This window comes from Bufo bufo, chromosome 3, assembly GCF_905171765.1.
Source record: "Bufo bufo chromosome 3, aBufBuf1.1, whole genome shotgun sequence".
In the NCBI taxonomy this organism is placed as follows: domain Eukaryota; kingdom Metazoa; phylum Chordata; class Amphibia; order Anura; family Bufonidae; genus Bufo; species Bufo bufo.
In genome coordinates, this window is record NC_053391.1 from 561,118,600 (window position 1) to 561,133,851 (window position 15,252).

General features: G+C 42.5%; 1 protein-coding gene across 1 annotated transcript; it reads left to right on the plus strand.

Annotated features, from left to right (window-relative positions):
* The first annotated feature begins 687 nt into the window (after nt 1-687).
* On the plus strand, nt 688-12,927 carry LOC120993909 (protein S100-B-like). Its single transcript, XM_040422375.1, has 3 exons — nt 688-746; nt 3,061-3,196; nt 12,405-12,927. Exons 1-3 carry the CDS (start codon nt 688-690, stop codon nt 12,546-12,548), a joined length of 339 nt encoding a protein of 112 aa, XP_040278309.1. The 3' UTR covers nt 12,549-12,927.
* Nucleotides 12,928-15,252: the final 2,325 nt, after the last annotated feature.

Genomic DNA, 15,252 nt, shown 5'->3' on the forward strand with positions numbered 1-15,252 from the left:
TGCACCCATCCAGCCACCCACACTCACGCGCCCCCTGCAGCCCGGGAGCGGAACTATACAATATGCACCTATTTCTGGCTTTATAGTGTTCCTCCATCATGGAGCTCTAGATAAAGAGCATGCACAGGAGGAGCCATGGTGTGTAGTCAACCTGGTGATTGCCTAGCTTGTGCCATGAAACTTCCTGGCTCAAACTGGTAATTTAAACCACTTATTATGGAACCTTGAATCTTATGAACAATTCGCTGATGCACTTTCTTAGCGCATAAGAACAAATATGAGCAGAACTGAAAAGTGAATTAGAGAAAACCTTGTATTTAAAGAAAAAAGACCTTGTAATGATTTATCGGCCAGTTCCATCTTCTGCCAATGTTTGTATTCCCATCTGACACACTTATGGCATATACTATAATTGCTATGATTTATATGATACAGCTGTGGGAAAGTACCAAGCACCCGGCTCAGTGTGTACAAAGTCTTAATGCTAAGCATCTCCCATATAGAAAAATACAAATTAGCCTTCCATTATGCACTCTGAGGTCCTGCGCCTGTTTATTGACAGGAAGGAATTACAGTTAAGTGGTTATTGATCAGGCAAAGAGCGTATAATGAACAGTTCGGGGTGAGCGTTCTGCTCAGTGCAAGGTGTGGTGAGCACGGCGAAGGGTCCACAGACGAGCTCCAAGTATGGATTCACTGAAGCCAAAAAGCACCTGCCCTTCAAGTTTTCCAAGTTTACCAGATGGGTAATTATTACAATGATTAATAATTGAATCTTTCAAATACATAAATTATGTTTGTTGCCCCCTTTAAGAAACAGCAGCCAGTGTTAGATGTTGTAGCTGCTTGTTTCATAATCCATGCCTTCTCTAACGCTGATCACCGAATTATGGATCTTCGGATCTTGACAGATGTCAAAGACAATAAGCTAAAGCCGGTGTATTTTTTCGATTTATTTCAACATATACAGGTTATGCACGTAAATACTGATAATCAGCATGACTGTCCTATGGGGAGGACAGCTAGGCGGTCACTAGTGGAAGGAGATCTGGTGTAGCTGTGGATCATCTAGAATAGGCAGTTCAGCTCTGAGCATCCATCGGTTTATAGTAAGGAGGTCCTGGAGTTAGGGTGCTGCCAAACGTTCAGGTTTTTTTTACACAGTTTTTGAAGCCAGAAGTGGATTGAAAAAAGTGGAGAAGTTGTATCTGCCCTTAATGCTTTCTCTCCTGTTATAATGCAAAAGCCTGAACGTGTGGCAGCAGCCTCGGGGTCTGGAGAACCTCAGCCGTTTACATTTATTTGGTCTTGAGGACAGATGATTGATGCAGAACATAAATTGGCACAAATGCATAAATCTAAAATGACATCTACTAACAGAAAGGGAAGCACAAAAGTGAGATAGGTAAATAGTAATGTAAGTACATAGGATTTTAGGATAGTATGATTTTTATATATTTTATTCTCACTCCAGCTACTATGGTAAATAACCTCAGTATTGCTAAGCTTGGTCTGAAATCACATATACAATTGTGCCCAGTCCTAGTTATTCACAGATTTAAATTAGCTTCTTGCAGATTAAAATAGCTTTTCTTTCACTTGTAGCGTGCATATGAGGTGGTTAACCTGCAAGTAACATACTAGACCCCTTGCAAAAGTAAGTTTGTTGTCTGCATCGTGACATATGTTTAAGTGGTTAACGTATTGCATTGTTACTGCCATGTAACCAAAAAGGCGCCTCTGGCATGTTGGTGTTGGTGAGCCACTGATTTAAGATCACCCCATTTCTATGTTGGTTGATGACTCCGAGAGTGGTGTCCCTTGGTGCCATACCGCATGAGGAGGATCATGTCAGCCAGCAGGGGCCATTATTTAGGGCCCTGTGTAGACTTGACAGTGGACATTGCATTACTATAAACATGTGTTTGGCGACTATGGTGACTGTGTGCGTAACTGGCACCTTAGTGACAGGTGGAGGACTAGATAGCCACTAATGAACACACTGGTGGGGTCTAAGAAATAGGCCAAAGGAGTGACTTTAAAGGCTATGTACACCTTTGAGGGCAATTGTTTATGATTGCATAATCATTTTTTCAATTGATCTTTATTAAAAATATTGAGCCGTTCTGTTTTTCTATCTGTGTGACTGGTACTTTCACTTTGTGTCGGTCATCTAATAACCCTTATCTGTAAATGACAAAAAGGTCATAAGCACTTATTTAAGCCACATTCTTATCAGTAAGATAAGAATTGAGCTATAATGAGTGTTTATAAGGTAAGAGATAAGGAGCCCATCAGCTCCCTGCCTGACGGAGCAGAGAGCAAATTCAGAACCAGCTACTAGATATACTCAAAGCTGTGCAAGCAAACGGCTCAATATTTTTTTAATAAAAACCAATTGAAAAAATAATTTTTAGCTCAAAATGAGTACAATGCAATAATAAAAAAAAATTCTCACAAAGCGTGTACATAGTCTTTAAGCCTGCGGAGGAGCGGGGTCTCTGGAACTGCTGTGTGAGGATGATATACGCTTGAGTGTGAGTCGAGTCATATAGCTGGTAGCCATCAGAGCAGCTATTTGGAGATTGTGGGATAGTCGCAAACACTGGCGAGTCTGAGAGATGGTTGCAAAGGAGGGAGTGGCTGCATATTGTCTGGATCATCGTTAAAAGGGGTTGTCTGGTTTTCTCATATTGATCAATGCCAGAATGGTGGGGGTCCGACTCCCGGCACTTATGCCGATCAGCTGTTTGAAGAGACTGCGGCACTCCTTCTCTTTACTGTATATCTGCTGTCAACACTGCAGCAGTGGAGCAGTGTAATTACAACAGCTGTAAACTGCTGATTGGCGGGAGTGCGGCGAGCCAGACCTCCACCAATCTGATAATAATGACCTATCCTGAGGATAGGTCATCAATATAAGAAAACTGGATAGCCCCTATAAGCCCCAACAAGTTGAGTATTGTGCTAGCACTGGTAAACCCAAAGCCACAATGGGTCTGTGTACATGCGTGCTGTTTTTCAAGCATCATTTTATATAATTATCACTCTACCTTGTAGACAAGCGCTGACAGAGCTGGAAAGCTCCATGGTAAATATCATACGGATCTTCCATTCTTATTCTAATGAACACTGCAAGCTGAGGAGGAAAAATCTGAAAGAACTGATCAACAACCAGATGTCAACATTTGTGAAGGTAAGCAATCACTTTGTAGACTTGTCCAACAGTCACTTCAAACAGCTGATCGGCAGAGGTGTTGGAAGTCGCCTATCGGAGGACAGGTCATCAATATGGGAAACTAGACAACCTCTCTTTCACGGGCAGAAAAAATTATAGGTGAAACGTTCACTTTAAAGGGGGGTTTCCATAAATGACATTTACTAATATCAACCTCCTCTGATCCCTAGAACACATTATAAAAGCAGTGGAAAACCTTTTAGAGAGAGAAAGGCATACTGCCTACCCTCTTGGGGTTATCAAGTGCTTCTATGAGAATTCCTGTTGGCCTGTTCAATGCAATTTAAGATAAGACCAAAATTTATATTATACAGTATTTTGGAGGTCAGCAACAGAGTGCATCCAACCAGGTTTAAAGGCATAGAGCATAAGTAGATAATAGACAGGTAGTTCTCACTTCAAGGCACTGATTCAAACATTATATATTATTATTATTATTATTATTATTTATTATTAAGGCACCATTTATACATACATAACACAGACAATTGCACTAAGCATAAACAAGACGTGTTAGGCTACTTTCACACTGGCGTTTTGGCTTTCCGTTTGTGAGATCCATTCAGGGCTCTCAAAAGCGGTCCAAAATGGATCAATTTTGCCCTAATGTATTCTGAATAGAAAAGGATCCGCTCAGAATGCATCAGTTTGCCTCCGCTCCGTCTCCATTCCGCTCTGGAAGCGGACACCAAAACGCTGCTTGAAGCGTTTTGCTGTCCGCCTGACGAAGCGGAGCCAAACGGATCCGTCTTGGCACACAATGTAAGTCAATGGGGACTGATCCGTTTTCTCTGACACAATCTGGCACAGTAGAAAACGGATCCGTCCCCCATTGACTTTCAATCGTGTTCAAGACAGATCCGTCTTGGCTATGGAAGACAATACAACCGGATCCGTTCATGACGTATGCATGCGGTTGTATTATTGTAACGGAAGCTTTTTTGCAGATCCATGACAGATCTGCAAAAAACAATAGTGTGAAAGTAGCCTTACAGACTGGAACAGAAGGAGAGAGGGCCCTGCCCGTGAGGGCTTACAATCTACAAGATAAAAAAGAGCTAAAGTTATCCACCACTCTGGAAACATTACACTGGCTACTGTGTGAACTGATCCATTATGCAGGCAACCTATGCCACATTAAAACGTTAGCAGTACTATATAAGATCTCACAACAAAGGAGAAATGCTGTAATAAACTAACTACTTCATCCTCTACTCTGTTCATGTAATTAATTGCCATCTTTATGCATGTTACTAATTGGTGTCTTGCTGCATTTCACCTGCAGTATCCCCTGCGGGCAACTCACGGGACATGAAATGATTGATCTGACGGTCATAAGCTTTGGCGGCCACAATAAGAGCAGCACATGGCGGCTAGGATGGCAAGCATTTATGGGCTAGAACCTAGCTCCAACCCTGGAGGGGATACTGGACGTGAAATGCCTTGAGACGTCAATTAATAAAATTTATAGTGATGGCAATCAATGACATGAACCGCGTAGAGAGGCTAGAATTTTCAGGTAATTACAGATGAATCGCGTTGAGTGAATAGGCAAAGTATTTTCTTCTCTGAACTCTATTTTTTAAGCTTTTTAAATCTATTTTTAAAGTTTTTCATTCGCAAAAATTCTTTCTTCGAAGGGAAAATTCTTTTATCTATCGGTCAAAAATTATCACAGCTCACTTCTTTTTAGAGAATCACACCGAAGAAGGAGGCAACACGAAGGGTCAATTGCCAGAAATGAAGTGATTTAATTGGATCACATATCTAGTGATGCAAAGTTTCGACCTAACACTGCCCTTTTCAAGCATGTGTGACAAAAATGGACTGTAGGCTGGAAACGCTGCAGTTTCTATCTAGATCAGATTTATAAGAAAATAAAGGCTAAGACCTAACAAGACAAAATTCACCTTTGTCAGACTTCTACACCTTCACATACAATGGGGGCATATCGCTAGGATATTCCCCCATTGTCTCATACCTACAACGAGAACAGAGCGGGGAGATTAATGGAGGGCGCACTGCGCATGCGCAGCCGCCCTCCATTCATTTCAATGGGGCCGCCGAAAACAGCCGAGCGCTGGCTTGGCTATTTCCGTCTTCCCCATAGAAATGAATGGGAGCACGGGCCGCGCGTGCGCGGTGCGCTCACAGTCACCTGTATGAGAGAAGCGGAGAGCAGAGCTTGGTGGTGCTCCGTTCTCCTTGTCAGACAATGGGGGTATATCCTAGCGATATGCCCCCATTGTATGTGATGGAAATATACCTTTAAATACAGAATGGTCAGTGAAGGCTTCCTCAAGATGTACTGTAGTAGAGACAGAATAGGGTCTCTAACTCTGCCTATATGTCTGATAGTTTTTTAGAACAAAGTCCTCCCAGTACACAATACCTTCTCAGGGAGAGGCAGGACCAGTAAATAATCCTACAAAGGATTAGGCATACCCTCATAATGACAGCAGATTCTTCTCACCAAGCTGTTTCCAACCTGCCCAATTCACAATGTCCAGCAGAGTATTGACTAGAGATGAGCTAATCCATTCTACTAAAATCTATTTGTTAGGAATTTCACAAAGCTTCGGTTTTCAGCGAATCTGAAACTTTTGGCCACCATTTCACAGATCAGACGGAGAAGATGAAAAAGGATCACTTGACCCTAGGCGGCGGGCTTGCCCGTGATGCCTTACAGGCAGCCTCAGTCACTCATGAGGGACTATAGGTGTCAGTTATTGATGACTCAGAAAGTCCACTTGCAAGCTGTAAGGCGGCCTGCTCGCCTGACACACAGTCTTCGGACCTCAACGCAGAGATCTTCACAGCTCCACTGTCAAAGGGAGGTAATCCACACCACCTGACAGTGCTGACTGCTTTTAAACCTGCCAAGACCCGGCCTGGAACGTGGGGAGAAGCCACCCACCCAGCACTTTGGCTACTCCCAGTAAAAGCCGTCCCAGATCAGCTTTACAGCCATACTAAACAGCTGAAGTGTCAGACTGCAATCTGCAATACTGACACTTCAGGGGAAAAAATGTCTCTTACCTCACCGAGGCCAGGAACCTTGGTAACACATACCGACCATCAATGACGGCCCCTTGTTCCTTCCTACAATATATTATAATAGATGTGAGAGAGAGATAAGAGTTAGACAGGCTCAGCCAGTCAGTGTTAGTGTGTTAGTCAGGCAGGCTGGCAGCCATTTATACCATTCAATTTCTTATTAATGTGAATCACCCCAATCTTCATCACATTATTCACAATCACAAATCCTCTACAATAATAATTAGGCTTGGTGCTGATAGTGTGCCACTGCCTGCTGATACAGATGTGAGTGACGTCATTGCTTTGGATATATCTAATTGCCAATAGCGCCACACAAAGCCATTGTTTCTTCACCTTCCAGGCTGATCAAGCACACTGCACATGTAGATACTGTATATATTTTTTTTAATAACACCATAAAGGTATTATTTTTGGCCAGCTTGTTAATAGAAAGTCTCTGCTTCTTCCGATACTGCTGTGTGTGTAGAAACACCAGCAGGCATCTGCCCCCAAAAATGCATCATTTTTGGACAGCTTGTTAAAAGCAAGCCACTATGTTTTCCTAAACTACTGTGTATATATAAACACCAGCAGGTACCGGCTCCCAAAAAGAGATAATTTTTGGGCTTCTTGTTAAGAAGCCTTTGCTTCTTTCAGTAACACCTGGGGGGATATTTGTCCCCTGCAATGCACATCTCATCATAAACTAGGTGCATCATCAGTTCATGTCCCTAGACTGAACTCTGTGGCAGGTCATAACTTTTTTTTTTTTTCATTCACATAGCCGTATGAGGGCATTTTTGGGGGACAAGATGCACTTTCTAATGGTACCATTTACGGTTGCATACAGTGTTGTGGGAAGCGGGGAAAAAATCCAAATGGGCTGGAATTATAAAAAAAAACTGCATTCGGCCACAGTTCTATGTGGGTTTTTTTTACACCGTTTACTATGCGGTAAAACTGACCTGTTATTTTTATACAATTACAACAATACCACATATGTATAGTTTTTCTTGCATTTTGATACTGAAAAATTATTTTTTAACTTAAATATTAAAATAATTTGTTCTTTGCATTGCCATATTCTGACCCTCATAACTTTTATTTTTATGTGTATGGAGCTCTGTTGGGGCGATCTGTACTTTTCATTGATCTTCTTGGCTGTGTGACTTTTTGATCACTTTTTATAAAAACAATTTGTGGGAGGTGAACTGACCAAAAAATGGCAAATCGACAATTTTGTCATTTTTTCTGTTTCGCTGTTTGCCATATGGGATAAATATTTTAATATTTTAATAGTATGGCCATTTTTATGATATCAAATTTTTTAATTATTTATGTATTTTTATTTTGGGTATTTCAATTTTAATGGGTTTTTTTTGTATTTTTAAAAACGTATTTTTTTTTTTTTTTTTTTTTTTTTACACTTTTTAATAGTTCCCCTATAACAAGCAATCATTAGATTGCCTTTATCATACACTCCAATACATAAAACAGCAGGCACCTGGCGACTATGGCGCCCGCTTGTGAGCGGGTGCCATGTTTCAATGGCCGACCGCCTTTGTAAATTTACGTGGGACGGTCTGGAAGGGGTTAAAAAGCATAAGAAATTGGCTACCATCCGTTTACCCAGATATATATATGTCTCTTTAATATTACTAATGCTGTCTTGTCATTAAAATAGCTTGAACGTTTTTGGATACAGTCCTAGGAGACCCCAGAGTGTCATACATGACTTTTTAGGGCATTTTCAATTTGGATCAAATTGATTCAGTGCAAATAAAATCTGACAGCTGATCATGAAATATGACATTTTTAGTTGGTTGAAAGACATCTCATGCTTCACCACAGTGGGTAAATTTAACGAGAGTGATTACACCAAATGCTGGGATTTTGGTATTGATGAAAACGACTTACCTGATTTGCTTGCAGGAATACTGGCAGGCCAGTCAAAGGGAAATAGGGAAATAGGCCCTGGTCCATTGACCAACCTGAATGCTAAAAGCACCAGGCGACCTCCAATCCACATTAATATTTTCGCGCAGGTGGTTATTGTGTGGTTCTCCAATCTTCCTGGGTAGGAACAATTTATCTAAATCACAAATTTGGTCCAAATGTGCCTTGATACGATAGCCTATCCAGCCAGGAGTACCATTGGATCCTAGCTAATGACCCCACAGACATTTCCCTCAGATAATCAGGTACAGTCTAGAGCACAGCTGATGCACAAAAGGAGCTAACATTTTGAAAAACTAAGCATCCTGCTTGACAAAAGTATATCATGGATATAATATAGGATATTTACGTAAAAATTAGGGATAAGAGAATTGATTCAAATGGATTCATCTCATTAGCATTCATTCTTCATCTGTGGGGGGCTGTCCCTACAGGTGAACAAGTGATGGATGATTGACAGGGCTGGACATGTAGCCCGGGCCTTACAGTCTGGGCCCTGAGACGCTGCTCTGAGTAACAACGCAGGCGCTGAAGCTCATATTCGGCTTCAGGAGCAGCGACTGCACATGCGCCGCTTCACTTCCAAGTATCTTCAGAGTAGGTATTACCACTGGACCTGTAACTTATTCTATTATTAGTAAAAACAGAAAAATACAGGTCCAGTAGCAATACCTACTGTGTCTTAATGCTTAAACCTTATCAATGTCTACATAATACTTGACACCATTCAAGTCAGTTACAGTGTGGATAGTGATGTGGATGATGACCTGGACCCACATAATGGGGGAGATTTATCAAACTGGTGTAAAGTAGAACTGTCTTAGTTGTCTATAGCAACCAATCAGATTCCACCTTTTATTTTCCACAGGAGCTGTGAAAAATGAAAGAAGGAATCTGATTGGTTGCTATGGGCAACTAAGCAAGTTCTACTTTATACCAGTTTGGTAAATGTCCGTAATAAGGCAGAACCAGTAGAGCATAGAGCAGGACGCCTGAAATGTCAATGGTCAAGTACACCTACTGCAGCAGAGTAAGCTATTAAATGCATTTCTTTACATTCTTCTAGTGCATCAATGCCCTTTCATACAATCCTGATCAAAAGTTTAAGACCACTTGAAAAATGGCAAAAAATCATATTTTACATTGTTGGATCTTAACAAGGTTCCAAGTAGAGCTTCAACATGCAACAAGAAGAAATGAGAGCGAGACAAAACATTTTTTGAGCATTCAATTAATTGAAAATAACGATTAAACTGAAACAGGCTGTTTTTCAGCTGATACAAATTTTAGGACCACATGCCTTTAAAAGGCCAAATCTGTGCAAAGATGTGGATTCATTGTCATTTTCTGTCAGGTAGTCACACGTTGTGATGGCAAAGGCAAAAAAACTCTCCCTTTTTGAACGTGGTCGGGTTGTTGAACTACATAAGCAGGGTCTCTCACAGCGCGCCATCGCTGCTGAGGTGGGACGCAGTAAGACAGTCATTTGGAATTTCCTAAATGATCCTGAGGGTTAGGCCTCCTGCACACGGACGTTTTTTTTCCCCGTTTACTGGCCGTTTTTTGCGTTCCGTATACGGTCCGTATACGGAACCATTCATTTCAATGGTTCCGCAAAAAAAACGGAATGTACTCCGTATGCATTCCGTTTCCGTATTTCCGTTTTTCCGTTCCGTTTTAACATAGAACATGTCCTATTATTGCCCGCAAATCACAGTCCGTGGCTCCATTCAAGTCAATGGGTCCGCAAAAAAACGGAACACATACGGAAATGCATCCGTATGTCTTCCGTTTCCGTTCCGTTTTTTGCTGAACCATCTATTGAAAATGTTATGCCCAGCCCAATTTTATCTATGTAATTACTGTATACTGTATATGCCATACGGAAAAACGGAACGGAAAAACGGAACAAAAACGGAACAGAAACGGAAACACAACGGAAACAAAAAACGGAACAACGGATCTGTGAAAAACGGACCGCAAAACACTGAAAAAGCCATACGGTCGTGTGCAATAAGCCTTATGGAACAAAAAAGTCAAGTGGAAGACCCAAACAAATTTCATCAGCACTGAGCCGGAGGATCCAATTGGCTGTCCGTCAAGACACTGGACGATCCTCGACCCAAATTAAGGCCCTTACTGGTGCTGACTGCAGCCCCATAACCATCAGACGGCACCTGAGACTGAAGGGCTTCAAAAACAAAAAACGTCTTTAAAGACCTCGTCTCCTTGAACGCCACAGAACTGCTCGTTTGGACTTTGCAAGAGAGCACAAACATGGGACATTCAAAGGTGGATGAAAGTTTTATTCTCTGATGAGAAAAAATGTAACCTTGATGGTCCTGATGGTTTCCAACGTTACTGGCATGACAAGCAGATCCCACCAGAGATGTTTTCTATGCGCCACAGTGCAGGGGGCGCCATAATGGTCTGGGGTGCTTTTTCCTTCAGTGGAACAATGGAGAAATGTTCCCACTCACCTCATGGAAACGCTTGCCTCAAGCATGCCGAAACAAATATTTGAAGTGATAAACAATAATGGCGGAGCTACTCATTACTGAGTTCATGTTTGGAAGTTGGATTTCTATTTTGGGGGGGTTTAGGTTTTTTTTGGAGGTGTGGTCCTAAACTTTTGATCAATCCTCAAAAAATGTTTTGTCTCACTCCCATTTCTTCTTGTTGCATGTTGAAGCTCTACTTGGAACCTTGTTAAGATCCAGCCATGCTAAATATGATTTTTTTGCCATTTTTCAAGTGGTCTTAAACTTTTGATCAGGACTGTATAACAGTTCTCTCAGCTTCATGACAATTATCACAATGGGTACATTGCATTCTAGCATCACATTTGCACTTTATTCATAAAAGCCTGTAAGTTCTCTCTCCGGGAGTTTTAGGGCTCATGCACACGACCATATAGCTTTTTCAGTGTTTTGCGGGCCGTTTATAACGGATCCGTTTTTCCATTTTTTTGTTTCAGTAGTGTTTCCGGTTCCGTTCCGTTTTTTCCGTATGGCACAAACAGTATACAGTAATTACATAGAAAAAATTGGGCTGGGCATAAAATTTCCAATAGATGGTTCAGCAAAAATGGAACGGATATTTAAGACATACGGAGTACATTCCGTATGTGTTCAGTTTTTTTTGCGGACCCATTGACTTGAATGGAGTCACGGAATGTGATTTGCGGGCAGTAATAGGACATGTTCTATCTTTGAATGGAACGGAAATACGGAAACGGAATGCATACGGAGACACTTCAGTTTTTTTTTGCTGACCCTTGAAATGAATGGTTTAGTATAAGTAACGCATACTTAACTGAAAAAACGGCCAGTATACTGAACGCAAAAAAAACGCGGATCTGCAAAATACGGAAGCCGCCCGTGTGCCTTCCGCTATTTGCGGAATGGAACAGGCGGCCCATTGTAGAAATGCCTATTCTTGTCCGCAAAACGGACATTTTATATTATTTTTGCGGGGCCACGGAACAGAGCAACGGATGCGGACAGCACACGGAGTGCTGTCCGCATCTTTTGCGGCCCCATTGAAGTGAATAGGTCCGCACCCGAGACGGATGCGGACCCGAACAACGGTTGTGTACATGTGGCCTTATACTTGTGATCTAGCCCAGCGGTAGGCAACCACTGACACTCCAGGTGTTGTGAAACTACAACTCCCAGCATGCATACTTGCTCTGCTATTCTCAGAACTCCCATAGAAATGAATAGTGCATGCTGGGAATTGTAGTTTCATAGCAGCTGGAGTGCCCAAGTTTGCTGAACCCTGATCTAGCCTGTGGATAGGTCATCAGTATCTGATGGGTGGGGGACCGACACCCGAGACTCCCGTCGATCAGCTGTTTGAGAAGCCTCCTGCAAGCGCCGCTTCCTTGTCACTGCTTTCCCTATACCAGTCACGTGGCCTAGGCATTGAAGTGAATGGGGCTGAGCTGCGATACCAGGCACAGGTGCCATACATTGTACAGCGCTGTGCTCGGTTTGCTGAGAGAAGGCCGCGGAGCTAATGCTAGCGCCAGTGCCTTCTCTAACAGGTGTTGGACCCCCGCCGATCACATACTGATGACCTATTCAGAAGATAGATCATCCGTATACAACTCCTGGAAAACCCCTTTAAGCTTCCGGTAACTAACTTTCTTGTCTCTTTTATTTCACAGCAAGTCCAAGACACAGACACACTTGATGTTATTTTCAGAGACTTGGACGCAAACCACGACCGGGAGATAGATTTTAGTGAATTTGCTGCGCTAATTGCCATGGTTACATCAGCATGTCACACCTCCTTCCATGAAGCACAGTGAAGGAGTCAAGACGCCATAGTCATAGCATGTAACACTATTTTTGGATGGATGTGGATTTTCATTGTATTTTACATGCAGTACAGTGAATACTAGAGAGCTGTATGTATTATTTATGCAAAAATATGACGCGCCGTGTCTCGGTTACATTGCAATCATGCTATTTGTATGTGCATTACTGCCGTTGTTCTTTCAGTTTTTTTGTACATGCATCTTTCTAGAGGACTCGCTGTATGTCTCCCTAAAATGAGCTTTACATTCTGTGTGGATAAGGGCCATATAAAAACTGCACATTACGTGTCAGTTAAGCAGAAAAAGTATTTTGCATAGTGCATATCTCCCAACTTTTTGGACAGTCAACGAGGGACACGTTTGGGTTCATTGTGTGAAAGATCCATTTTTCCTGCATATTTATTCACTTCAATAGTATTTTTACACAATAGTTCAAACATTTTTCTGAATACAGAAATTTCTAAAATCCAAATTGCATCAGATAATGAAATAATATACAAGGCAGGCTCTAATATACAGATAGGAACCAGGCAAACACTATTTGAATTAATACTGTAAGGGCTGTTTCACATGAGCGGATGCCGTGCGTGACATCCGCTCCGTGAATGACAGCCAAGACCCGATGCGGACTCCAGAAGCACGGAGCATTAACATGACTGATAATGCTCCGTGCCTCTCTGTGATCTCTTTACTACGAAATCACAGTGACAACTTTATCTCACTGTGATTTCGTAGTAAAGAGATCACAGAGAGGCACGGAGCATTATCAGTCATGTTAATGCTCCGTGCTTCTGCTGTCCGCATCGGGTCTTGGCTGTCATTCACGCAGCGGTTGTCACGCACGGCATCCGCTCGTGTGAAACAGCCCTAAATGTTATAATGCAAATCTGTACCTCAGATCAAAAAGAGGGACATTTAAGGAGCAAAGGATTGGATTTTCAATGCAGATTTCACCCCTTGCAATCCTGAGATCCGAGGAAAATTCACGCCAAAATCTTCGACAAAATCTGCAAGTAACACAGCAACAAATGCACGAAAATCCACTTAAGGCCTCCTGCCGGCCCGCAATGCACGAACACTTTAATGGGTTCGCGATCCGGTCGTTCCGCAAAAGGATAGGACATGTTCTATCTTTTTGCGGAACGGAAGTACTGGACGAAACTCCACTGAAGCACTCTGTAGTGCTTCCGTAGGGTTCCGTGCTTCCGTTCTGCACCATTCAAGTGAATGGGTCCGCATCAGTGATGCGGAATGCCCATGGAACGGCGCCCGTGTATTGCGGATCCGCAAATGCGGTCCGCAATACGGCAACAGGAAGCACACATTCATGTGCAGGAGGCCTAAAGTACACTGCCATGTGTGTATGCCCTTCAGTTACAGTGCCTTGCAAAAGTATTCACCCCCCTTGACTTTTTTCGTATTTTGTTACATTACAGCCTTAAGTTCAATGTGTTTTTTAATCTGAATTTTATGTGATGGATCAGAACACAATAGTCTAAGTTGGTGAAGTTAAATAAGAAAAATATATAAATAAAACTATTGATTAGAAATAGAAAACAGAAAATTGACATGTGCGTATGTATTCACCCCTTTTGTTAGGAAACCCATAAAAAGCTCTGGTGCAACCAATTACCTTCAGAAGTCACATAATTAGTGAAATGATGTCCACCTGTCTGCAATCTAAGTGTCACATGATCTGTTATTACATATACACACCTTTTTTGAAAGGCCCCAAAGGCTGCAACACTTAAGCAAGAGGCATCGCTAACCAAACACTGCCATGAAGACCAAGGAACTCTCCAAACAAGTAAGGGACAATGTTGTTGAGAAGTACAAGTCAGGGTTAGGTTATAAAAAAAATATACAAATCTTTGATAATTCCCAGGAGCACCATCAAATCTATTATAACCAAGTGGAAAGAACATGGCACAACAGCAAACCTGCCAAGAGAGGGCCGCCCACCAAACCTCATGGACCGGACAAGGAGGGCATTAACCAGAGAGGCAGCACAGAGACCTAAGGTAACCCTGGAGGAGCTGCAGAGTTCCAGAGCAGAGACTGGAGTATCTGTACATAGGACGACAATAAGCCGTACGCTCCATAGAGTTCGGCTTTGTGGCAGAGTGGCCAGAAGAAAGCCATTACTTTCAGCTAAACACAAAAAGGCACGTTGTAAGTTTGCGAAAAGGCATGTGGGAGACTCCCAAAATGTATGGAGGAAGGTTTTCTGGTCTGATGAACTTTTCAGCCATCAATGAAAGCGCTATGTCTGACGCAAAGAACACCATCCCTACAGTGAAACATGGTGGTGGCAGCATCATGCTGTGGGGATTGGACTGGGAAACTGTTCAAAGTTGAGGGAAAGATGGATGGTGCGAAATCCAGGGATATTCTTCAGCAAAACCTGTACCACTCTGTGCGTGATCTGAGGCTAGGACGGAGGTTCACCTTCCAGCAGGACAATGACCCCAAACACACTGCTAAAGAAACACTTGAGCGGTTTATGGGGAAACATGTAAATGTGTTGGAATGGCCTAGTGGGACTCTTTGCACCGGCCCTGTCACGTGGACGTGACCAGAGCCTGTGCAAGGATTTTTTGGCAACACAAGCGAAGCTACATCTCGGTGACCCCCTTCTCCCACCGCCCCGCCCGCAGCTCACCTGGTCCTGGTTCTGTCTGCAGCAGCTGGCTTC